General features: G+C 50.9%; 3 protein-coding genes across 11 annotated transcripts in view; 1 reads left to right on the top strand and 2 right to left on the bottom strand.

The window, feature by feature from the left end:
- Nucleotides 1-159, bottom strand: part of MLLT1 (MLLT1, super elongation complex subunit) — a 32,830-nt gene extending 32,671 nt beyond the window's left edge. The window contains exon 1 of one of the 2 annotated variants that reach the window (XM_017836402.1): nt 109-159. The gene's annotated coding sequence lies outside the window, so the exon portion shown is untranslated. The remainder of the gene's footprint in view (nt 1-108) is intronic. The other variant, XM_017836404.1, reaches the window with a different exon arrangement.
- ACSBG2 (acyl-CoA synthetase bubblegum family member 2) overlaps nt 1-25,527 on the top strand; it is a 196,344-nt gene that overhangs the window by 50,892 nt on the left and 119,925 nt on the right. The gene's annotated exons all lie outside the window — the stretch shown is intronic.
- ACER1 (alkaline ceramidase 1) lies at nt 14,002-24,856 on the bottom strand. The gene is made up of 6 exons (XM_017836409.1): nt 24,764-24,856; nt 18,340-18,454; nt 17,185-17,323; nt 16,048-16,185; nt 15,196-15,333; nt 14,002-14,170 (listed from the first exon to the last, which is right to left on the bottom strand). The coding sequence occupies exons 1-6, from the start codon at nt 24,854-24,856 to the stop codon at nt 14,002-14,004; spliced, it is 792 nt and encodes a 263-aa protein (XP_017691898.1).

The raw sequence follows: 25,527 nt of genomic DNA, 5'->3' as shown, positions 1-25,527 counted from the left end.
CCCCCACCCCCCTCCCCACCGCCGCCGCCGCCGCCGCCTCCTCGGCCGCCGCCTGCTCGGTCGCGGCCCCTCACGGCCCCGCCGCCCGCCTCATTGTGTGTCACTCACAGCGCAGCGCCAGCCCCGCGCCCGCCCCGCGGAACCGGAAACCGCCTCACGGCCGCCATGGCGGGGGGGGAGGGAGCCAATACCAGCGCGCTGCGCGCGGCACCGCCCCCTCCACCTGATGGGCAGCCGTTCTGACCAATGGAAGGCATGCTAAGGGGGAGTGGGCGGGGAAAGGGGCGGGGTCGGCACTGTGGGTCGAGTAGGGTCTGATGGCTCCTGCAGAACCTCCCTCAGAGTGGGTGAGGAGCTGAGGCGGGCACGCGGTGGGTACGGTGTCCTTCGCAGTTCTATCCCAAGTGCTGTCCCCCAGAATGTTCCACCAAGCGTACAGCCAACACCAGGATCGGGCGTTGAGGCCTCGTTATTCGCCCATCTAGCTCCCTCCTCTCCTCACTGCTGAGGCAGCTCCTCAGTGCCCGGTGCCCTTCTCAGTTCTATTCCCAACTTTGTCTCAGGATGTTCCTCGAAGTGCACAACCAACACTGGGATCAGGCGTCTGGGCATAATTGTTCGCCTGTCTTGCCCCTCTTCCTCCTACCCCTCTGCCAACCACTGAAGCAGCTTCTCAGCATCCGGTGCCCTTCTGGGTTCAACCCCCGGTTGAGTCGCCCAGGTGTCTCGAAATGCACAACCAACACCGGGATCAGGCATTTGGGCCTCGTTCACCCAACCCGCCCCAGGTGAGGCTCTGAGGCAGCTCCTCCGCACCCTGGTGCCCTTCTGGGTTCCATCCCCAATTCCATCCCCCAGGGTGTTCCTCGAAGTGCACAACCAACACTGGGGATCAGGCATTTGGGCCTCGTTCGCCCATTCTGCCCTGGGTGAGCTGTTATACCGCCTGCTGTTCTACCACTGCCCTTTGCTGTTCTACCCCCAGTTCTGTCGCCCAGAGTGTTCCTCGAAGTGCACAACCAACACTGAGATCAGGCATTCGCCCATCTCTGTTCACCCATCCCACCACTTTTCCCTCTCCCCCCATCTCAGTCCACGCTTGTCTCGCCTGTGTGTTAATTCCTGACACCAATGATCAGGAACACGGGAGAGCAAGGAGAACAAGTGAAGCTGTGGCTCCCAGTGTGGCGAGCACGGCAAGTCGGGATGGCCAGGCAGGGCTCGCCTTGTTCTCCTCAGTCTCTCTTCTTCCTGTGCCTTTTCCCTCAGTTTCTCCCCCGTCAGTTTCCCCATCTTGTTTTCACCTCGCCATCCTTCATTTTTTCTCAATGCTCCCTGCTTTTCCCTCTTATCCCCCATTTCTCCTCAGTTTATCCCATTTTCTCCTATCCTGCCCTGTTTCCCCTCACTCCTTCATTCTCCCTTGTCCTTCCTCATCTTTCCTTTGTTCTCCCTTGTTTCAACTGCCTTCAGTCTCCCTCATTTTCTTTCCTTTTTCTCTCTTCTTTTCCCCTCAGACCTCCTCATTTGTCCCCTCAGTCTCCCACATTTTCTCTCATTTTCCATTTTCCCCTTCATCTCACTCATTTTCTTTCTGGTTTACTCCTTTTCCCCTCACTTTCTCTCCTTTTCCCTCAGTCTCCCTCATTCCCCCCCCCCCCACTTCCTCATTTTCCATTTTTCCTTCAGTTTCCCACCTTTGCTCTCATTTTCCCCCTCAGTCACCTCTTTGTTTCTCTCCTTCCCTCCCTCCCCAGTTTCTCTCCTTTCCTGCCAGTCTCCATCTTTTCCCTCAGTCTCCCTCATTTCCACCTCGTTTTGTCTCCTTTTCCCCATCTCCCACATTTCCTCAGTTTCCATTTTCCCCTGAGACTCCCTCATTTCCTCTCAGTTTCTGTTTTTCCCCTCAGTTTCCCACGTTTTCCCCCTGTTTCTCTCCTTTTTTCCCCTCTGTCTCCCTCATTTCTCCCCTCACTCTCACACATTCCCTCTCAGTTTCCAATTATCCCTTCGGCAACCCTCATTTCCCCTCAGTCTCCTACATTTTTCCCCTCAGTCTCTCTCTTTTCCCCCTGAGTCTCCCTTATTTCCCTCAGTTTCTTTCCTTTTACCTTTGACCTTCCTCATTTTTCCCTCAGTCTCCCTCATTTTCTTTCTGTTTCTCTCCTTTTCCCGTCTCCCACACTTTCTCCTCAGTCTCCCTCATTTCCTCCTCATTTTCCTGATTTTCTCCCTCAGTCTCCCACATTTTCCCTCTCCGTTTCCTTTATTTTATCCCTCATTTTCTCTCCTTTTTCCCCTCAGTCTCCCTCATTTCCTCTCAGTTTCCATTCTCCCCTTAGTCTCCCACACTTCCCCCTTGGTCTCTCTCATCTCTCCCCTCAGTTTCTCTCATTTTTTCCTCTCAGTCTCCCTCAGTTTCCCTCATTCCCCTCATTTTTCCCTTCAGTCTCTCACGTTTTCTCTTGGTTCCCATTTCCCCTTCATTTCCCTCCTTTCTCCCCTTTGTCCCTCCATTCCCCTCATTCCCCCTCAGTTCCCTTCCCCTTCCCGCCTTCCCCCTCTCCCCCTCTCTCCCCCTTTGCCGCTCTCCTGCCCGGGGAGAGTTTTACCTTTTCTTACATCTCTAAGTGACAAGTTATTGGGCTCAATTTTGCCAGCCCTAAATGGGACTATCTTTACAAGTGCAATTGGTGACTGTTTCCGAGCAAGTTCACTCAGAATTTCTTTTTCTTCACGCAACTTTCTTGTTTCAGATAGTTTGTTGATCTGTGTGAGGCAGCAGAAAACCCCCGTGTTAGCCAATAACTCTGTGTGTCACTGCCTGATCGCCACAGGCGAGGATTAATCAGCTCCCAAATCGTTCTAAAGAGCCACTTTACCTCATCAACCTGATAGAGGATATTAGCGAAGCAAAATGCTTAATCGCTTCAGTTAACAACAACAACAATAAAAAAGAGCCTGATTTGGGTTCCTTTAAGTGCTTCTGTTTTAATTTTCCATGTTTCTGTCTGATGCAGTCCCAAGACACGTCTCCTTGGACAGTTGCTTTTCTTCTCCATTGAGACAGGACCTCTTTCTCTGGGAGTTCTCATTGATATCTTTAATTGTGGACATTATTCCCATGCACGTGACTCTTGGGTCTAAATCTTTTATTTTCTACCTCCCGATCCTGGCTATTCACTCCCAGCCTCATCACAGCCCTTGGTGGTTAAGTGCTCTCAGGGCTGAATATTTTCTGGAAATATCTCTGTCTTTCCCAACTTTGACTCCACTCTCACTCTGCTGAATTTCCTCCTCGTGCAAGAGACACATCAGATCCTGAGCTTTTTTCCTGAAAAATTGCCTGTTACTTTTTCTGCAACACCATTAAATCAGCTTTTTATTTTAATTTTCACCAATGACAAATTTTCCATGCCTTTGTTTTTGCCCAGCCTGGTGTTAATGGTTGTTTTTGGGCTCTCCCAGTGCAGGACCCGTCTTTGCTTCTGGTTTGGATATGGGTCACTCCTTCAGCTTTCAGCTGCTCCATGGCCTGGGGAGGGATCCAAGCAAGAATTTGGATGCCTCCAAGATGGAAACCCAGAGCCAGGAACTTCAGCTTCCACATTGGCAGCCCAATATAAGGCCATTAAACCACATTATACTGAAGAATTTGGGGTGCCCTGTTCAGGGTAAGCATCTCATTGTATTGTTGCCTGCTCCAAACACCCCAGGGCTCTCTGCTGGGACAAGCAGTTTGGAGTTGGACTTTGCTGATCCTCGTGGATCCCTTCCAGCTCAGGATATTCTGTGAAGTGGCATGAATGGATTAATTTAAAATGTGCTGGGGTGGCTCTTTACATTCAACTGCGAAAACACTCAAGGAGAGAAATTCCTAGAACCAGCCTTTGCTCCACTAGCAGTTCCCAGCCTGAACAGTTTCCAGCACAATGACTGATCAAACTTACCCCTGATTTTCTTTTCAAGCTCCCCTCAAAAAGAAAAAATCACAGCCAAGGGCAGAAAATTTGCCAGGTTCTAGGGGGGTGTGTTGGGAGTTTTGGGTGCTGGGGATGCTGGAGCCAGCAGCCATCCAGGCTTCTCCCAACTTCTAATTTTGCAGGGAGATCTCAAGCTAACAAGCTGTCAGCTGAGTGCCTTCGCACCCGAGGCAGCCGTGGCTGAGCTCCTGGTTCTTTATACCCATTCCAGCAACTTCTGGGCTTTGCAATAAGCGTCTGCAAATCCAATTAGCGTCTTTCTTTGTGGCACTGGATGCTGGCAGAGATCCGCTGTGCTGCTGCCATCTACAGTAGGGCCAGTGCCAATGGATAAGAAACAGTTCTTATTTGCATATTCAAATATGCAAATGAACCACGACAGCTCTCCTTAATTTTTGTTTGGGTTTTTTATTTTTTCTTTCCACAGTCTTGCCTCAAAGATCTTTGTCTTGGGCTGAAAGGTGTGTGTTTAATCTGGCTTGGCCTGTGGTAGGAGACTATGCCAAAGGTTGGTTCTGTCCCGTGGGATCTGGGGATGGTGGAAAATAAAGTGAAAAAAAGACTTTGCACTGTGCTTATCCCTGTCTTGGCCAGGGCCGGGAAAGGTTTCTGGGTGTTTTCCCAGGTTCCAGTCCTGGGAAGGGACAACACATCCTTTCTCTCTCCTGCCTGTACAATCCATGGATGCGTTACAGGCAAAACGTGGCTGTTCCTGGGGACTGTGAGTGAAGGAGGAAATGACTGGGGTGTTGAGAAGAGTCCTGGTGCTCCAGTGGGAATAGTCATGTCATGTGCCAGTTGGGACAGACAATTTCATGCAACTCAAGATGCCTGAAATTCCTCATTTTTCACCAAAAGTTTTTTTCTGTAGGCTTAATGTCCCTCTGTGTAAATGTGGGATTTGCATCAGCTGTACATCAGCTGTGCACCCCCTGTAAGTCCCTGTTTTATATGTCTGTATGTTTGTGGCTTGCCCTTCCTGTCCCTGGAGAAACAAGTTTGTTTCACTGTTTTTCATCATTCATTGTTATTTTCTCATTACTAATTTAATTGCATCTTCCCTGTTTCCACTCTTGAGCTGAAGACCATGACTTCTGTGGTCAGTCTGGGCTCTGAGTGGCTTGGACACCAGCCAGGCAGCGACCAAGGCTGATTCCAGCACTGAAAGGATCACTGTAGAAAAATGATCATCTTGTAATAGTTCTAAGGACTTAAAGATTAAGACACAAACATCACATTTGAGCAGGGTTTCTCTGAGTAAGAGATGTGCCTGAGTGGAAAGACCCCCAAGTTCTCCTGCGTGTCAGTCACTTCACTGCCTTTTCTTACAGCTGCAGCGTGACTATAGTGGTCTTCTACTTCTGCAAAGCACATTCCATGAGTTTCCCAGATGAACAAATCTGCAGTCAAAAGGAAGAACTGATGATATTTAGGTAAGAAGGGGCAGACGTCCTTCTCCTGGTGTGTATCATGGCTTTGCCAACAACACTGTCACGTCTTTACGAGCAGCCTCAGAAAGCATCCTGAGCATGAATCAAGAGAGGATTTGGTTACTCTGGTGGGACCTGGGTGCTGCTCTGGTCTGGGTCTGGCACAGACTCACCCCAGGGCTTGTCTGTGCCAGGGAGAAAAGCTGGGAGGGACAGAGAGAATCCGAGTGAGGAGTGAGCTCTTCAGCAGCGCTGGTTCTGGGGTAGCTGGGCTCCTGGTCTGCTGATCATTGGGATCTCTCCAGGGAATTGTGCTTGTTCCAAGCAGCTGCTAATCCCAGCAGTGTTTATTCTTCTAAAAACGATTTTACTTTTCCTGTCCTCTGCCTTCCCCTTCCCCAGTTCACACTCCACACTACAGTGTTCACAGAACATATTTAACACCGGAGTAGTGCAGAGAAAGTCCAGATTGTTAATAACCAAAAACTCAGATTGCCAAAAAGATACTCCTAGCAACTACCAGCTGCATCTGGGAAAAATTACAGACAGCTTGGAAATTCTTTAGTTCCCTTATTAATGAAGGACTTTGTAAAAAACAAAACAAAACAACCCACACTGTAATACAATTTAGCTTAACTAAGTTCTTTTGTGCCTGAGGAAAATCTAAATTATAGCATGCTATAGCTACTGAAAAATGCAAAGGGATTTAAATGTACAATAACCCTCTAAACCAGAAGGAAGAGGGAAAATTTTCTTGGTAAGTGGGAACACAATGAGAATTTATTTTATTCTTTCTGGGTATTTAGTGCTGGTGAAAAGAGCCAGATGAATAGTCACAAATACGTCATGGCCCTCGCAGATGCAACATGGGCAGCACAAGCGTCCTCAAACTGCCCCGCCAACGTGATCCAGTTCTGAATGAGCAGCACCAGTTTCCTGGGGGAGAAAGGAGCCTGTCTCTATTCAGCCCCTGACCCCTCTGCTCAGGGCTGTTAATGAAGGGGCCTCGTTAACACCAAAGGTGAGGTTGGCATTCTAATGTGCTGCTGAACTGACACCCATCAATCCATGTGTCGCTGACAGCACCTTCCCCTTGTGCTCTGCACACAGAGGTCAGGTTTGACTGAGTGATGTCACAGTCTGTGTCGTGCCAGGGCTGTCCAGACCCACCACAAGGAGCGTTTCACCAGCTGGATTTGTCCCACGCTCCACACAAACTGCTGGCACGAATACAGCTGGGGAAGACGGGCCCAGGCACCTTCTGTGGGCACTGGAGCAAACACAATCACGGTACAATGGCAGGGAGTGAGATTCACTGCCCAAACTGGTGTCTGCTTTGAACAGGGCTTGTGGTTGCTGCCAAAGTTTTTGAGAGGTGTTCATCTGTATGCTGAGAGAGACAGGCCCACCTTCTGAGTGGAGACTGTCACCCTAGGCAGGGTGACCTTTAGGCCTCTGAAAAATACCAGATGGGGGGGGGAAATAGCTTGAAAAATAGAATGTAACAGGAGGAGATCAGTAGGGGATTCTGACCAGCACCCAAGAGGCTGTTCTGAGTTGCCTGTAGGAATTATTATTCTAAGTTGCCCAGATCATCTGTGGCTGCCCCATCCCTGGAAGTGTCCAAGGCCAGGTTCAACGGGGCTTGGAGCAACCTGGGCTACAGGAAGGAGTCCCTGCCCATGGCAGGGGGCATAACAAGATGGTCTTCAAGGTCCCTTCCAACCCAAACCGTTCTATGATTCTGTGGTTCTACAAACACACGGTCTGAGATGCAGCCTCTCCCAGGGCATTCCCAGAGTTTGGAGTTGGACTCAGTGATCTTAGAGGTCTTTTCCAACCTCAATGATTCTACGATTGTACAAAATTAATACAAATTTCTGATTTTTGTGGATTCCAAGTCAGCTGCTCTCATGGTAGATTCCACTAAACTGTTTTTCTGGAATGGTATGAAATGAGCTTTCACCTGTAGGTGGGGTTGCCACATATGTAAATTTATGCAAATCACTTCTGATCTACCTATCTCAGGAACGATACCAGGTCAGATAGTGCCCCACGCTGCAGGAGGGGCTATGCCAACATGCCTGTGACTCAAGGAATTTGGCTGGTCCTGCCAGGCTGAAATTCATCCCACTGAAACTTAATCTTTATCACTGACATCGTTACCTGTGAGACAATAATGCACCTGATTGCAGCAAAGTAATTTTTTAGCAGCGTGGCACATCTCAAACACCCTGGAGCTTGATTTTGTTGCATAAAGGCACAGCCAGTGCAGTTCCAAGGGAGTCAGGTTGGATTATGAAGTAACAAACACAATTTTGAACAACACAGGGAGGACTGAGAATTGCCTGTAACAAATTAATTCCCTTTGTTACTCACCCAACAAAATTAGGCAGGTAATACCCTCTCATGAGTGAATCCACTACACACACACACTTATAAACTACCAATATTTGAGCTAAATGAAGAATACAATCAATGCGGACACTTTTCACGCAATTTTGGAAGTGTACTATATAAACACTGCAGATGCAGGACTCTTGATTCCAGTGCCTGGGCATTTTTAAAGGGCAGGAAATCTCTGTTAAGTAGATGCATGAGATGTGTCATGAAACATCTGACATATGAGGAAAACACATTACTGCACCGTCTGGACAGTGTGTGGGGTCGCTGGTGAACAGCTTGAAAACAGCAATCATTTGCATAAGGATATAGAGTTATTTATTTGGTGATACCATCCCAAGGGAACAGGGGCACATCCCAGGTCTGTGTAGGTCACTGGCAGCATCAGGAATGTTGGACCTGTGAGGAGTAAAGTTATGAGAGCAAATGCAAACAGCTGAAGTGTTTGTGCCTAGAAATTTTCACCTAGAAATGTTCTCATAACAGAACAATTCATAGAGTTTTGTGGAAGGTAAGGGGCAGAAAGGGAAAAATAATGCTTTTATTCACCCTTTGCTCTATAATATTGCTCATTTGCTCATTTAGAGTCATAGAATCCTAGAATATTCTGAGTTAGAAGGGACCCACAGAGACCATCAGCCCAACTCCTGGCCCTGCACAGGACACCCCAACAACCCCACCATATCCCTGAGAGCTTTTGGGTTGGAAGGGACCTTAAAGATCATCTAGTTCCAAACCTAATGGAATTAATCTATATGTATGTCTGTCTGTAAGGATGGCAAATATTATTCAGTATTACATGAGTAAATCTCGAAGTCTGACAGGATGATTCATGGCGAACAACACATTCAACTTCTTGCCATTTTTTGCTCTGTTTCACAGATTTGGTTTTGATTTTGCTTATCAGTGCTCTGATAGATGTTAATATTGGCAATATTAGGATAGTAAACAGCAAAATCTCACATATATTAATTTTTGCATTTTCCCATGGTGGTTCTTCATTGATTAATTTTTAAATTGGTCCCAGGAACCACTTAGAGAAATATTGCAGTTTGCATGTTATTGGCATTACATGGCACTGTTTCTGGCTCCAGCCCAGCAAAATATATTCTTAAGTGTAAGTAAGTACCATTGATATCAATGGAATTATTCATATTCTTAAAATTAAACATGTGTTTAAACATTTCAGTGAACTGAGACAGCTGGTCTCTTGTGGAAGGCCTATCTAAATAAATGCAGCATCGATTGCAGATTGTGAAATTCATAACCCAATGCACAACTTAATGTTGCTTTTGGTGAATATTTCAGCATTTGAGGTAAATCTGTGCCTTTTGTTAAATATTTGTGGCAATGAAGCTGGGTGTGCCATTCCAGGACAATTCAGTTTTATGTTTAAACACATTTATGAAGAGCCATGTGCTGAAGTGAGTTCATGAATCGGGACCCGAGCGACTGAGTGTTCATAGAAAGTGAATAAAACAGAAGTGGAGATCAGTCCTAATTGAAACCATGTTCTGAGCTGCAGTGGGAAGGCACAGAAAAATTAATCCTTCCATTTTGGGCACTTTGATAGCAGCCATTAGTAGAGAATGGAAGTTATTCAAACCACTTTGCCAGACAGAAGGAAACTGCTTGTTTTTCTTCTGCAAGCAGCAGTGAGAATATCTTCTGAAGTGGAACCAAATCATGGGGGTTTATAGAAACAGCTGAAGAGATTATTTGATCTGTTGATTAAAACCTCATTTTTTTGTCTACTGGTTTATTTGCCCAAGTAATGGCTCTGCTTCTCCTTCCCCACATGTCTCTGATCCCTAGTCAAACCCAGCCCTGGTTATGTGTGAGCTCAGACAGAAGGACACAGGCAGGGACCTCGGAACCCTTCCTGCTGCAAACCCAGTGCCAGAGTATTCCTTGAAATATGACGTTCAGCTAATCAAGACCTGATAACATTCATCTGTCCAGAACAGCCACCAATATCTGAAAAATCCTGGTGTTTATGTCCCTACACTTAAGTTTGCCTTCTGCGAAAAGGGGACAGCAAGGATGTAGGTAAAACAGTGGGAGGGGGGGAAGGAACGTATTTCCTAGCAGTTGTGAGGTGGGTGTGACAGAGTTGCCAGCCGTCGAGTTGGAAATCCTGTGTCAAACCTCAGAAGTAACACTTAGAGTTGAAAGGACAAGACTTTTAGAGGTAATAATTCTTGGAGCTTATCTCTTTCCTTCCTGGGCTTTCTTAGCCTTTTGTGTTCGTGGTTTCAAACTTTTGACTTCAGATCCAGGAGATTAAAACAAAAATCAAAATCGAAGCTGAATCAATGTTAGTTTAACATGACTCCAGGAGAAGGTTCTTTAAACCAATCCTGAAGATTGCCAGGCTGGCACTAAAATCCCAGGACTGAGTGACATCCATTCCCTGTTTCAAAACTACCATCTTCTTTCTCTCCGAGACACTTAACAAAAAAAGATCTTCTGGAAAAGGCATAAGCGACACTCCAGTGAAGAAATTCCTTTTCCTGGCATTGTTAGGAGCAAGGACTGAGTTATTATTAATCACTTTTGCATTATTTATGCGGGTCCATGAATGTGCAATGCCTTTTACAGATAAATTACTGTGCCTTGAAAAGTTTCCAGTCTGGGAGCCAAATGCTGTGAATCCATAAGAGCAGGAGGCAGTTTGGTGCAGCAGAACAGGTAAGTGCTAATCGTTGATGCTGCAGGACTTGTGCCTTATCAACCTTATTTTGTTTCTGTTGCAATTGCACCAAACAGACTCAACTGATGCTGTTGTTTCCCAACCTCTTTAATCTGGCACCAGCTGAAAGGAACAGCTTCTCTCTTCTTCTTTAACCCTTCTCTTGCCTCTTTTTTTGTGGTTTAGGAAGCCACACGGAGAACCAAATCAGGGAAATGATCTGGGTTGAGGCTCATCTGGCAAAAATAAGGAAAGGTTTCATTTTGACCAGTCCCAACTGAGATCCCCGAGCATGTGGGGTTGCAGCTCTTCCTGCCCTGCCTGTTTACCTGTGTCACTGAGCTGAGCTGGCGTGACACCCATCAGACACCCACCCTGACAAGGATCCTGGGGCAGGAGGTACCCTCAGACCTCCCTATGGCATCAAGAGAGGGCTCCCAGCTTCCCCCATTCACATTCTGGGCAACCCTGCAGGATCCCTTCGTCCCTTTGACAGCTCTCTTGGTTTTTAGGGTGCTTTTAGGGGTGTTTGCCAGCTCTGCAGTGCAGGCTGTGCCCCACAAGCTGGAGCCATGGCTCCCTGGCAGGAAGGACAGAGCATCCCCAGCAGCTCAGAGACCTTTTGGAGGTGCCACCCCAGCCTCAGATAACCCTGGGGATGTCCAGACCACAGTCCCACACTGGTGTGTTGGGGCTACTTCGCTTTCTCAGGCTGCAGCCCCACTCAGAGCAGGAGGCCCTGCCTTGGGCACTGCCGTCCTTTTAAAGCTGCTTTGTGGCTTTCTTTTCTTTTCTCTCTTTTTTTTCCCCCCAGGTTCCCAGGGCTGGGGATTCAGCTTCTGGCCTTATCCAGAAATCCCTGAGGGTTTCAGATCCCCACGAGGCCTCTCAATGTCTTGATCTGCTTGAATAGGCATTTTTAACGCGGCCCCGGCTGTCATCGGGGCCTGTTACAGTCACTCAACTGCAGCAACATTGTTCTCCAGGCAGCAGCGCCCGGGACACCTCCCTTATTTCCATATTGCGCAGGGGATTTTGCCACTGGGTCGAGCATCACATCGGCTCGGTGGCCGGAGGTGGCCAATTAGCCCTTGGTCGCCCACAGCCCAGCCTTCATCCCTCCGCCGTTCTCAGCATCTCCAGCCTGCGGGGCTGCTGGCGCCTGTCCATCTCCGTGGGTCCTGCCGGAGGTGAAGGTGACCCCCTTTTCCTGTGCCAGGCTCCCTGGCAACGCAGCCTTTTCTTTCGCGAGCGGCCTCCTCCACCCCCTGACGGGGCGAGGGGCTGTGAAAGCCCCGCTGCACTTTTGAACTTGCTGCCGATGCGCTCAGTGGCTGCGCGGGGCAGCGGCGGCGGAGGGGCCGAGCCCAGCGGGGACCCAGTGCAATTGCCCAGAAGTTATTAATAGGCTGTGGAAGAATGTGATGGGCTGGGGAAGGAGCGAGGAGGGGGGAGAGCAAGAGGGAGAGAAACGGGGAGGGTCAGCGAAAGGGAGTGATGAGTGGTGGCACACAGAGGAGACAAAGAGGCGAACGGGAGGAGGAGATGGGCACTGGCATGGGCAGACAAGGGCACACAGAGGCTGGAGATCCGAGTAGCCCTTGCTCTGCACCTTGTGCGGGTGTCTCAAGAGTGGCCGTGCTGGCAGACAGGTGTCTAATCCTGCCAGGGGATGGAGAGGGCAAAGAGACCGGGCCTGGGGATCCAGTTCATGGCAGGGCATCCCTTTCCCAGCGTGAAACACTACTCAGGGTTCATGAGCCAAATTTGCCATCTAGTGGCCCTGGGGACCATTGCAGAGGCACCCACGCGGCAGCCATAGCCACGGGAGGACCACAGCACAGACACTGCCTCAGAGGTAACCAGAAGCACCACCTTCTGCCTCAGAGGTAAAACCCAGAGTGCTCCTGCTTTTGCTTTACTCACAGAGGCCCCAAAGCCCGTGGTCCCTGCAGTGACATTACATTGTTGTGCCTGTGTTGCAGGGAGCCAACCTCAGCCACCCTGCCTGCCTTGGTGGGCTCCAGAGATTGTCCCTGCAGGCTGGGCAAGGACCCAGACCCACAACATGGCTTCAGCTCATCACTGTAAGCAGCAAGGCTTGGAAAGCAAGAGTGTGTCCTGTGGCTGTAAGAGCAACTATGGGGACAACCTGGAAAGCACAGCAGGGGTCTGTCTCTGAGGATCTGCATCTCTTTGTTCCTGCAAAGGTAATGACGTTTCTATCTAATGTCACAGAATTATTGAATCACAGAATATCCTGAGTTGGAAAGGACCACATGGGTCATCAGTCTCCTGGCCCTGCACAGACACCCCAACAATCCCACCCTGTCCCTCAGAGTGTTGTCCAAACGCTCCTGGAGCTCTGGCAGCCTTGGGGCCGTGCCCACTGCCCTGGGGATCCTGGGCAGTGCCCCAGTACCCTCTGGGGGAAGAACCTTTCCCTGAGATCCATCCCAACCCCCTGGCACAGCTCCAGCCCTTCCCTGGGTCCTGTCCCTGGTCCCAGAGCAGAGCTCAGTCCCTGCCCCTCCGCCTCCCCTCGGGAGGAGCTGCAGCCCCCAAGGAGTCTCCCCTCAGTCTCCTCTGCTCCAGCTGAACCAGCTGAGTGCCCTCAGCTGCTCCTCAGACCCTGCCCACCTCTGTGTCCCTCCTTTGGACTGTCCCCAACAGCTTTTGGTTCTTCTTATATTGTGGCACCCAAACTGCCTCAGGACTTGAGGTGAGGCCGCCCCAGTGCAGAGCAGAGTGTGACAGTCACCTCCCTTGACCAGCTCTGACCATCCTGGCTCCTCACCTCACCCTGCCCCCAGCCAGACCTTCCAGCAAGCAGAAGAATCTCCAAGTGGCCATTGGAGATTGTCAGAGCTCAGGAGGAACAAGGACATCGGGGATTGAGAAAGGGGTAGGAACTTGCACCAGCAGAAACTCCTTTGAGCTGTCACCCAGGAGGATTGCTCTTTATAAACAGCCCTCCCTAGGTCAGAGAGAGCTTTGGCTGCCCTGTCTGTGGGAATGACAGACAGATAGCAGAGTGTGGTGTAGTCAGGGGCAAGAAAGGGGCGCAGTGTAAGTCAGTGTCCACAGCTTTAATGCACAGCTCTCCTGAGCAAGACAACATACATCAATAAATAGAGTTAATAATAATAATTAGAACAGCCCCAACAAACCCAGCTGCCACCAGTTTGGCTTCAGTGTTCTCTGCTGTGGCCTTGTCAGCAAGGGGTGCTGGTGCTTGACTAACGAGAGGGCACAGAAGAAGCCCCATCTCCCTCCCCTCCTCAGTAGGGATCTGCTGGAGGAGATCTCTGGCTCTCTGAGCAGAGTCTTCCAAGGCACCTGTGGGCTCCCACCCTGCTTCATGCCCAGCATCATGAGGCCTCAGCTGCTTCCACATTGCCCTGGTCCGAGGAACAGGCGGCACAGCCGAGTCGTTCCCCATGTGTGCATCACACACCTCCCGTGCCCGAGGGATGCCTGGGGGCAACTGGCTCTAGCACTGCTTGTGGGGTTCCTCCAGGGTGACATAGGGCACCACGACAGGCCATGAGTCACTGGGCCAGTATTCCAGCTTGGGCTTGAAGGATGGCATCTCGTAGTTGACATCGAAGTAAATGACTAGAGGGCAGCAGTACAGGAGGGACAGGGCTATCAGCACGTGCCTGGCAGGGAAACCAAAGAGATGTGTTGGACAGGGATAACTCCTATCTGCTGGCATGGTCACCTTAAGACTGAAGCCAAGGGGTAAAGCAGTGGCAGGGAAGGTCCCAGTCTTGTGGTGCACAAAGGCTGCAGGGAGTGTGGGTCCTGCCGATGGGGTTTGTGCCTATGGGGAAATCCTATCAGAGCTCTGTGAGCTGGGGCAAGGAGAGGACAGAGAGGGATGAAAGGAGGTTGTACCCAGGTGGGAGTTGGTCTCTTCCCCCAGGCAACCAGCAGTAGAACAAGAGGGCACAGTCTTAAGCTGTGCCAGGGGAGGTTTGGGTTGGATATTAGGAAGAAATTTTTACAGAGACATTGGAATGGGCTGCCCAGGGAGGGGGTGGAGTCACTGTCCCTGGAGGTGTTTAAGGACAGACTGGATGTGGCATCAGTGCCATGGTCTGGGAACCATGGCAGGGTTGGATCAAGGGCTGGACTCCATGATCTCAGAGGTCTTTTCCAATCTGGTTGATTCTGTGATTCTATGGGGTGACGTAGGGGACTGAAACCCCAAACCACCCATTCCCCCTTGTCTGGCTCAGCCCAGGTGTCTCTCCTAGCCATCCCTGTGCTTTGTGAGGGTGAATCTGAGTGTGCCACACTTGGGCAGGCTCTAAAATGTGTCCAAGCAAATCTCTGCCTTTCAGTTTGGCTGTTAAAATAACTGCAAGAAGGTTGCACTTCAGGCAGCACCCTGGGAGCAGCTGCAGCCCTTGGAGAGCCAGCTGCTCACCTGGAGGGACTGCTGGAACAATTTCACTTGCAAAACAGTGTTTGGCTGGCGTGGAGGAGGAAAGGGATGTTAAGCAATGGTTGGGGCTGAATCCTTGGGCTGGAGCCAGGGTGAGGAGCAGCATCAATAGTGACAGGAAAGGGAGAGAGGCTTGGGCAGAAATGCAGAGCCTCTCATCCCTGCTGCCATTTCTCTGTAGCTGTGACCCTTCAGCCCCTGAAAGGTGTGGGCTGGGGTCCCAGGAGCCCTTACCAGAAGCTGTGGAAGTAGGGGAAGTTGATGGCCTGCCAGAGCCAACAAAGCCACCGGTCACTGATCCAGCTGGTGATGGCCAGGACCCACCACATCACCATGACCGCGGCCATCCGGTGAACCCGTTTGTCATTGCACCTGGAAGACACAGTGAGGGAGAGGGAGTAGAGTATCATGCTAGAAGGAAAGTGAGTTTCAAAGAGGGCTGGTTCCTGCCTGCACATGCAATACTGCAAACCCCAGTGAGTTCCTTCTGGAGAGTATTCCTAAGACCACAAGAACTGGAGAAGTGTGGCTCTGGAGAGAGAGATTCTGACTCTCCATGTGTGAGGATGATGCTGGGAGATGCCAAGGCACTCCTGTCTTCTCCCCAGGCCCTGGCGGGTTCTCCCAGCCACACACTAGTTCCCAAATGCCCCATGAAGGGGAAAGAGCTGCAGAGATGGCAGCTGAGGAGGAGAATCATAGAATCATGAAGGTTGGAGCAGACCTTTAAGACCATCAAGTCCAATCATCAACCCAGCACCACCACCATGTTCACCACTAAACCATGTCCTCAAGTGCCACATTCAAACATTTTTGGAACACTTCCAGGGATGGTGACTCCACCGCTGCCCTGGGCAGTCTCTTCAGATAAGATTGTCCCATGGATTGTCCCCATTCTTCATGGCCTTCTTACACCCTACCGCCCACAGTCCTGCCTGTTCCTCCTCCTGGTCCCTCCCTGGCTGGAGAGCTGACAGTACATGTGGCTGATGAAGAGTTGGTCTCAATTCACTGTTGTGGACAGAGTCACTCCCCACCAGGAGCACAAATGGAGCTGCAGATAACCCCTGTCAGCCCCCTCCTTACTTTTTGAGCTCACGCCAGGTCAGGTACAGCAGGTGGAAGGCGATGCAGTTGAGCGCGTAGGCATTGAGGGTGGGTTTGACAAAAGACATCAAGGTGCTGATCACGGTGGTGATCCCAGTCAGCCAGTAGAAATGCCTCCTAAAGGGAGATGGGAGTGAGTGTCAGTGCCTCCAGGGTTCACAGGAGGGAAAGATGAGGAGGGGAGAGGTCGTGCTCAGTCTCTGTGCAGTCCTGACAGGAAGGCTGAGGTATCAGCCTCCTGGTTAGTCCATGACAGAGCGACAGAGCAGAGGACACAGTCCAGGAAGCAGCTCGAGTACTTTCATGGTGATGCCGGGGATGAGGCAAAGGCACCGGGAGCTCTGCACAGGGAAGGGCTGCAAGGCAGGAGTCCACGGAGCTGTGCAAACAGGCCAATTTGGGCTGACTGAACAACAATAGGGCTCAGAGGGGCCTTTCACATGCAAATCCCTTCCCAAGTCCCTTCCACTCTCCCCCAACCATTTCTCCACAGTGAACTCCTGGTGACCTCCTTCAGCATGGGAAGAGTAGTCTTGGAGCAGGCCTTTGCAAGGCTTCTAACTGGGCTGGCTCAGGGGGCTCCAGCCAGGATGGGACTATCCTTTGAGCAAAGCCCTGCTGGGTTCCCATTTCTGCTGGTCCATGCTCACCCAGTATCCCCATCCTCTCTGCTGAGCTCCTCCAGCCCAGCCAGCCCTCCTGCTAAACCTTGAAAGGAGGGGTGTAACTTGGACCAGCTTGTCCTATGGGAAACCCCCTCAGCCTTCGGGGAAAGCTCTCTGTGGATGACAGAGGATGCTGGAACAGTTTGACAGCAATAGGTAATTGAATGTTAATGCTCAGGAACATTTAATTTCCTAATTAATTTTGAAATTCTCCTCTACAGCTTTGCAAACACAGCCAGCTCCAGCCGAGAGGAGCCCAGCACAGCCCTTCCCGTGGGAGGATTTTGACTCTTCCTCTGTCAGCACCAAGTGATGGAGGGTCTGATCCCAAAGTCAGTTCAGTGACCTCAGTGCTGACCCCTTGCAGGGGACCTGAGGGGATCACACCCCTCGATGTCAGTGTCCCTTCCCTCCCCTCAGAGCCTGCACCCTGTGTCCCTCTGAGTCACACCTGGTCTTGATGAACTTGGGGAAGTAAACCTGAGGGTACCAGAAGGAATATGCCACAGCCAGCGTCCAGAGGATGGAGAGCTCATCCAGGAGTTGTCCCACATAGCTCAGGGTCATATGAAAGTATGTGGAGAAGATGCCTGCAAGGAGCAAGGACACTTAGTCAGCAAAGCTCCATCCTCCCACAAGCCTGTCTGGCCTGGGAAGTTCTTGGGGGCCATTCCTAAAGGCAGGGTTCCTGAAGAGCAGGGTGTCAAGAAGATGGTACTAGACTCTTTTCAGTGATGCCCAATGACAGGACAAGGAGTCATGGCCATAAACTAAAACACAAGGTGTTCCATCTCAAGATGGGGAAGAACTTCTTTCCATGGAGGATGACAGAGCACTGGAACAGCTCCCCAGGGAGGGTGCGGAGTCTCTCTCTTTGGAGACATTCCAAACCCACCTGGATGCATTCCTGTGTCACCTGTTCCAGGTGATCCTGCCTGGGCAGGGTGGTTGGACTGAATGGTCTCACAGAATCAGAGAATCAACCAGGTTGGAAAAGACCTCTGAGATCATGGAGTCCAACCCACAACCCAACACCACCTCGTCACCCAGCCCATGGCACTGATGCCACGTCCAGTCTGTCCTTAAACACCTCCAGGGACAGTGACTCCACCCCCTCCCTGGGCAGCCCCTTCCAGTGGCTGATCCCTCTCTCTGAGAAGAATTTCTTCCTGATGTCCAACCTAAACCTCCCCTGGCACAGCTTAAAACCATGCCCTCTTGTCCTACTGCTGGTTCCCTGGGAGCAGAGCCCTATCCCCCCTGGGTCCCTTCTCCTGTCAGGGAGTTGTAGAGAGTGAGAAGGTCTCCCCTGAGCCTCCTCTTCTCCAGGAAGGTCTCCAGAGGTCCCTTCCAACCCCAACTATTCTGTGATTCTGTGAATGGGCCTTGGTGTGGGGGAGGTGTGGGGGAGCCCACACACTCAGCACCCTGGGGATTTACTGGGCTGGAAGGTACAGGAACCACAACCTGCAGGGCTTCAAACAGAAATGGTTGTTCAGTTCCCCACCTCAGCTTTCCCCTGTGCTTTGGCCACTGAGAACATCCCAGGGTATCATGTTGGGTACTCTGGCAACCTGTTTGGTCTTCCCACAGCCTTGGCACCCACCTACGAGGATGAGGAGGCCCGAGATGAAGTACAAGGGCATGGCACGGTGCTGACAGTACTGCCGGTTCAGGTAGAGCAGGGCAGGAGAGAGCACAAAGAAGCTCACATTGCTGATCTGGAAAACAAGAGCCACATCCAGCTTATTGCACGACCTTGGGTGAGTCCCATCCCACCACATGCCTCAACATCTCCGTGTGCGAAGAGGATACTGATCTCTAGTGGGAAGCGTGGCGTGGAAGCAGGGATTGCCCTTGGCACAGGGAGAAGGCAGAGGCGTTTCTCCAGAAGGGAGGCTGGAACTGGAAGGACAGCTATTGCTGTGACAGCAGTGGCTGCAGACACCTGTGCTCTCCCTGCAGGCACCTCTGGGGACAGCAAGCCCAGGGTGAGCTGGTTTGTCCCTCTTGGGTGATGGTTTAGCTTCAGCTGCCCAGTGTCTTCAAGCAAGATGCCAAACTCCTCTGTTTGCAACCACCTCCTGTCAACCCAGACCTGCCAGGAGTTCCCTGGGTGGCTCCTGACCCTTCCAGCCAGCTGTGAGTCCCCTGTGAGGGGCTGGGAGGGTGTGAGGAGCTCAGCTACCACAGCAAGCCACGATCAGCAAAACATCCTTAACTGGGAGTGGCTGTGGTGGAGAGTGTCAGGACAAGCAGGACGTGGGTAGGTGGGAACAGGCAGGATTGAGGTGACATCCTGTGCTGTCATGTGTGAAGCCACCTGGCCTGCAGGGGGGAGGTGTTCTGGACACTAGTAATTACATGAGGTCATAAACCTCCTTTAAACACTCCTGGCAAATGAACACAGTGGAATTATTCTGCCCTGATTTCCAACTCTGCAAAATTCCTTCATGGACAGACTTTGATTTGTCTGGGGAGGAGGGGACAGTGCTGGACTGGTTGAAGGTGCCAGTGCTTTGGAGAGTGGAGATGCCAATGGGCAAAATGTGGGAGCTGGGGAGGAGCAGCAAGTGCCCAAAACCTGGCCCTGTCTGCTGGGTCGGGCCCACTCCATCCTGCAGCAATAGGGCAATGAAGTCTGCACTAATTACCCTCTGTGGGTTCTTACTCTGGATTTTTCACCTGACTCTGCAAACTCAGGAAAGGGATATCACTGGGACCTCCCCAGGGAAAATCCCTCTTGCTTATGAAATGTTGGGACTGTGGTGCTGTGTTTACCTGCCAGGCAGCTCTTTGGGGCTTTGGAGCCATTTGGCAAACGACCAGGATGACTTTTATCTCAGCCTGACAATCCTTTCATCTCCCAGCTAGATGCTGACCCAGACCCCACGCCTGGAATGTGACATCCACAGCCCAGAGTCTTCCCCTCTCAGCAGCACGAGGTAAACTGCAAAATCTGCACTTGGCTAGTGAGGTCCCCTGGGATCTCTGTGGTAACAGGGCTGCAAATCACAGGGATATTGTCATCTATCTGAAACACAACCTCTGGTATTCCAGAGGGAGACACAATTCATGCCTAATGTAAGGTCTCAATTCCCTTAAACACCGGAGATTTATCTTGATTTTCACTAAGGTTTCCATGAAACGAGTTCATGCTCCCATTAACAGAAATTCTCAGGCCAAATGTATTGTTTTTCCATAGGTGCTTAGAGCCAAATCCAGGCCTATTCCCATTCCAGCTATGAAAAAAGAAGTGCTGCTCCCACTTGCACACTTGAGGTCAAACTGCTCTGAAATGATCAAGAAACCAGACGACCATGTGTTACAGTAACAACCGCGTTTCAAACATTTCTTTTTCCTGTGAAATGGTTAAATAGGCTTGGGGAAGACAAGCAGGGATAGCAAGGAGAGAGAAAACGCTCGGCGAAAAGGCAGCAGTGTGCAAGTGCCAGCACGCACGACAACGTGAGGAAATGTGGGAGGCTGGGATCGTGTATGGAGAGGTCTGGATCTGTGTGCTGCAGTGGGCATTGCAACAGTGTCATTAATTACATGATAGCGGCGTTATCACTTCATTAATTCAGGACATAATGTGCAAGATCAGATATCAGAGGGGAGGGATAATCAGGGGAGCCGTGCCAACAGGGTCAGGAAGATAAGAGTGATTCCTTGCAGAGCAGCCAAACTCTGAGATTAGGGAAGAGCTCCTACCCCTGTGGGGGACATGGGTTTTCATCACTCGTGGGATCCCAGCCCTGATTTGTAAATGCTGACTTCTGTCTTCCCTCTAGGATGTGGCAAGCTCTGTCTCAAATGTGGTTAGGAGGGTTTTGCTCCCGGTACTCCTACTAGAAGTTTTTCCAGAATTTCTGCTCACTCTGAGACCCCCCAGCACAGCTTCTCTTTATACTTGTCTGGGTCGTGCTGGCCGGGAGGCACCAGCTCCCTCTGCCGGGATGCTGGGGAGATAAGAGAGTGGTGGTGGAGCTGAGGTGTGATTGGACATGAGAGAGCCACTCAGCCCTGTGGGCTCACTGTGTGAGCTCTCCGCTGTGTCCCACTCCCTAACAAGGGTGAGTGACTGCCCCAGGTGCCCACCTAGCCTGGCATTTGCTTCTTTCACTAGGAGAGAAACTAGATTGGGATCAGCAAGATGGCTCTAATCCTGGTGCATTAGTAGGATCATCAGGAAGACCCCAGGCTTTTGCAGCTCCAGCCTGAGATGGAGGGAGAGACCTGCAGAGAACCTTCATCCATGACAGGGTGAGACCAGCTCCTGATTGCATCAGGGCAGGACATGCTGAGGGATCCCTGGGATGGAGGGAGAGACCCGCAGGGAACCTCTTTGTATCTCCATCCATGACAAGGGGAGTCCAGCCTCTGGTAAGGATTGGGGCAGCAGATACTGGTTTGAGGACAGCAACAGTGCAATGGCAGCTAAGACCTGTGCTAGTCCTTACTCCAGCCAGGAATTTTTTGCAGTGGAAGGAGATTTCTGCAGGATTCGCTGCAGAGTTCACTCACTCAAAGGCCAGAGAACCAGCTTTAGCTTCCAGAGGAGCCTACAGGGTCAAGGACAGGAGTGAACACCTCCAAGGCTCTCCAGACCTGTGCAGCAAGTTCCCAACAGCCAGACCTGTGTAGCAGAGGAGGAGGCTGCATGTTCTGCCATCACAGTGTCCTGCCGGTGCTTCGGGGCAGGAGACAGCTGTTGGGGGGAGTTGGTTCTGCACATGACTTTCTGGGCAGGCAAGAGGGTGATGTGGCTGTGCTGCCATGGGATTAGCCCTGACACACTGACAGTGAGTCCTGCTCTGGGTGGATCTGGGTAACCTGAGGGTAACCTGGGGTAAGCTGAACTTATCCCACCAATCCATGAAGCATCCAGGAGCTCTGGATATACAGCAGTGTCAGAGCTCCTGCTGCTGCAGAGACACTGCTGAGGATGTGGATGTCATTACCAACATCCTGAATCAGTCATTTCAGCAAAGAAATGAGGGCAAAAAGACGAGTCCCTGACTGATGACCCTTCTAGAGCACAATAGTGTTCTCCTTTAAGCAGCCAGAAGACAATAAATTTCTGGGTCACTGAGTCACTATAAATAGGGCTTTGTTGCTGAACTGCATCCAGCCATGAGCCACCATGTATTATTAGGTACTTAAAGATATTGTTTACACTCTTTTCTTATACCCGTGGTGCTTATTTCTAATAAAAAAGCATCTAAGCCAAGCAGACCTGAGAGAGTGTGGCTGGCACGGAGCAATTCCCAGCAGCACAGCTGCTGGCACAGAACTGCCCTGCTGGAGCCCCAGGAAGGGTTGGGAAGAAGACATTGAAGAGGATGCTCCATGAGGAAGCCCTGCTGATTTAGTGGTCCAGCAGGCTTGGGTAGGAGCTGGCTGGATTCCCAGCCTCTGGGCTGGAATTCCCTCTAAAGCTCTGGAAAATTGACACTGAAGTCAATATTGATATAATTATCTCAGGGCAGGCCTGTAACACCGCAGAGAGGCAGAAACCTGAGTATGGGGAACAAATGAATGGAGAGGGGAAGAGGAGGAGATCCAGGCTGTTAGGACCACATCTGGGATAGTGCCCTGAGCCCCAGCGGGATCTGCAAGATGCTGCCAGCCAGCAGGGATAGCTGTGGAACTCGGCTTGTTCAGATTTCTATTGTCCCCCCTTTGGGGCACATCACAGGGAGCCTGATCCTGCAAGGGAGCCCAGAGTGTGAAGAGGGGTCCCTGTGCTGCTGCAAGGGGGGAGAGCCAGGCAGTGCCAGCCAGGCTGTGCAGCTGGGGAAAGAGTGATGCCCATGTCAGTGATCCTCCTGCTGGGTTTTGGTTACGAGGTCTGGCCCTGAGCATGGTGCAGCCTTGGGGCTCTTGTCAGATGCTCAGGTAACAGCAGTTTTTTGGAGGTTTGCTCCTTTGTCAGCCCTTGTCTGGACAGGAGGTCACACACCAGCCTGGTGCAGGCAGCTGTCACAGCAGGTTTAGATCTCTGCTGCTTTCTCTGTTTGGGAATCACATCCGAAAATAGAGGCTGCAGAATTGGTTCCCTCCACCTGCACAGGCACCCTGCTGAGCTCCATGAGCCTGGAAACAAGGACATCAGTGCAGGGACCAGTAAAAGCTCTTTCTCTGCTGGGGAAGGGGTGCCCAGCGTCATAAGGAGAAGAACAAGGGCAAGTCCAACCACTGGAAAAAATCCTACAGGGTTTTCTCTTCCCACATCTCTGTTCCTCAGTGTCACACTAGTTTGCATCTGCGTGGAAACATGCACTGAAGAGGTTTTCCAGTCCTGGAGGAAAGCTGTGTCTGAGTCCCACCCAGTGAAAATCTATCCCAACAAGCCCAGTCCCTCAAAGGTGGTGTGGAAATATAGGGGATGGCTGTGGCTGGCAGGGACCTCAATCCTGAACAAGGCACCTGGTAGGATTGTCAGGAAAAGCCACATAATTTAGAATCCTGTGCCACAAAATGACCCAGGCAGCTGAGAGTTAATATTTTATGGGAATCAGAGGGGTTTGGGTCCTAAGTGACACAGTTTTGCATCTGGCCACACCAGCTGGTATCCAGCAGAGAAGTCAGACACATAAGTGCTTTTGAAGAGCTCCCGAGATACTTATTGGCGTGATAAGGATCGAGAGCCACTTTGCCAGTCTGGGTGTAAATCAGGATCCTTGTGAAAATGGAATCTCAGCTCCAAAGGCACGTTTGAAAAGTGCTGACTGTGTACTAAACGAGGACATGAGGCAAATTTATCTCCCAGAAGGAATTCTGACTAAAAACTTCACTTTCAGTCTTCCTGCTCTCTGTGGAAACCAGCCCCTTTCTAGTGTTGCCAGTGCCGGAGACCTTTGGCACCTCCTGTTTAGAATCACAGAATCATGGAATGGTTTGGGTTGGAAGGGACCTTAAAGATCATCTCATTCCAACCCCTGCCATGGGCAGGGACACCTCCTACTAGTCCAGGTTTCTCCAAGCCCTGTTCAATCTGGTCTGTTTGAGATGCTGATGTCAGTATTGAGTGATTTCTTTACCTCCTTGGTAGTTATACCTTGCTTTGCACCTCTGAGCCCATCCAACAGTGTCACTAACCAAGCAACAGCACAACACATCCATCTGAATGCCAGAGGGAAGCAGGATTTGATCTGGACTGGCAGCTTTTTGTTGTCTGTCTCAGAGAGCACTGATCATACACAGCCTGAGCCTCCTCCTCCGAGACTCCGTGTAGGCAATTAGAGCTGGGGAACTGCAGGGCTTGGGAGAGGGAATTATCCTTATTACAGGCAATTTATTAAAAGCAAGAAATGCTTTAAAAAAAAGAGGAAGAGCCATTTCCATGAGAACAAGAACTTCTAGTGTTGAACCGTAATTGCTAAAAGTTGTAAACAAGGCCTGTGGAAGGTTGTAAATCCACATGCCTCACACCCCTGCAAGCCTGTAATTGCTCTGAGGGAGAGAGACATGCTTGGAGAGGCTGGTTATCTCTAAGTTCTCTGCAGATACGGATGCTCCAGCCAGGCTGCAGTCAAGGGACTGGCACTGGATGCAGCCTGACTGATAAAGGATCACAGGGGGTGAAACCGGCTCATGCATCAGCTTTCCCTGCACTGAGTTCCGGATTCCCAACCTGCCTGACACGGTTCATGGAAGTGCTGCCTCTCATTTTGCCACTCCTGTACATTTAGCTGGAATATATGAGCCCTGTATGGGACCTATCCCAGTTGGCAGGAGAGCTGCAGGACTGGTATAACAGGATCTCACAGATCTGGGCGCTGCCAGACTTTTCTCACTAGGAATCAGCCTCACACATACCAGGAGTCCCCCTGGCCCCAGCACGTTTTGGGAACAAGAGATGAAAGTCCCATGATTTATCTGAAGCTCAAAAAACATTCCCTATACCAATACCCTCCAATACCAGGAAGCTCAAAGGAGTGAGCAGGAGGAAAGAAAAGGATGTCCTATCCCATCTGGAATCCCCAAAGCAGCCCCAGCCTGTCCTGGGACGATCCCACACTCACGGTGTTGTAGTACTCTGCAATCACGGCTGAGCGCTCGAAGTTGCCCTCACACCAATCCACCTCAGCACTCTGGTAGGAAAATATGCTTGGCATCCTTGGGCACCTTGCAGGAGGGAAGGGAGAGGAGCAGGTTAGCGCTGCAGACCCCAAGGGAAGTGCAGGATCCCGCTCTGCCCCCTTGCCCCTCGCTCACCCCACCAATGTGCCTCACCTGGCACCAGTCAGCTCAACACAGCATCTTACCCAGCTATGAAAGACTCATCCTCTTCCCATCACACTTCATAGTGCAGAATATTTCCTCTCTCCTCCTGACACAGGAGTTAAAAATCAGTCCAGAAAATGACCTTGAACTCTGAGCCTGGGGATGGTCACCCATCCATGGCATTAACATCTCTCCTCAGGTGTCGTTGCTGTCACACGACGCTTCCCCATCTCAGCCCAGTCCTTGTCACCCCGTCTTCTCCTTCCTCTTCACTTTCTCTGTGACTCAGACCTTGCTGCCAGGAGGACTTCGCTGCTCTCTGTAGGCTGTGAGCTGCTTTTTGGGAGTGGACAACTTCACAGGGGTTGGTGTTCATTGGCTCTGTTCTCCTTAGCTGTTCCTCAGCATCATCCCGAGGGCTGGAGCTCATCACCTTGTGGGAGCTCAGTCCTGGAGCACCAGCCCAGACCCTGGGTATTCCCGGAGTCCTGGGGCTTAGAGAAAAGGCACTGGGAGGTGCCTCTTCACTTTGATTTTGATTTCCCTCTGAGTACACTCCCAT

The sequence above is a fragment of the Lepidothrix coronata genome, unplaced genomic scaffold (assembly GCF_001604755.1).
Source record: "Lepidothrix coronata isolate B3197 unplaced genomic scaffold, Lepidothrix_coronata-1.0 Scaffold277, whole genome shotgun sequence".
In the NCBI taxonomy this organism is placed as follows: Eukaryota; Metazoa; Chordata; class Aves; order Passeriformes; family Pipridae; genus Lepidothrix; species Lepidothrix coronata.
The sequence above is the reverse complement of the archived record's forward strand: the minus strand, read 5'-3'. Positions and strand labels throughout refer to the sequence as shown.

Excerpts from the sequence above, each read along its gene's own strand:
- ACER1 (XM_017836409.1), bottom strand. The coding sequence starts at position 24,856 with ATGCCAAGCATATTTTCCTACCAGAGTGCTGAGGTGGATTGGTGTGAG. Across the intron at positions 18,455-24,763 it reads TTGCAGAGTACTACAACACC|ATCAGCAATGTGAGCTTCTT; the intron begins GTGAGTGTGGGA and ends CTTGTTTTCCAG. Across the intron at positions 15,334-16,047 it reads ACCTGGCGTGAGCTCAAAAA|GTGCAATGACAAACGGGTTC; the intron begins GTAAGGAGGGGG and ends TGTGTCTTCCAG.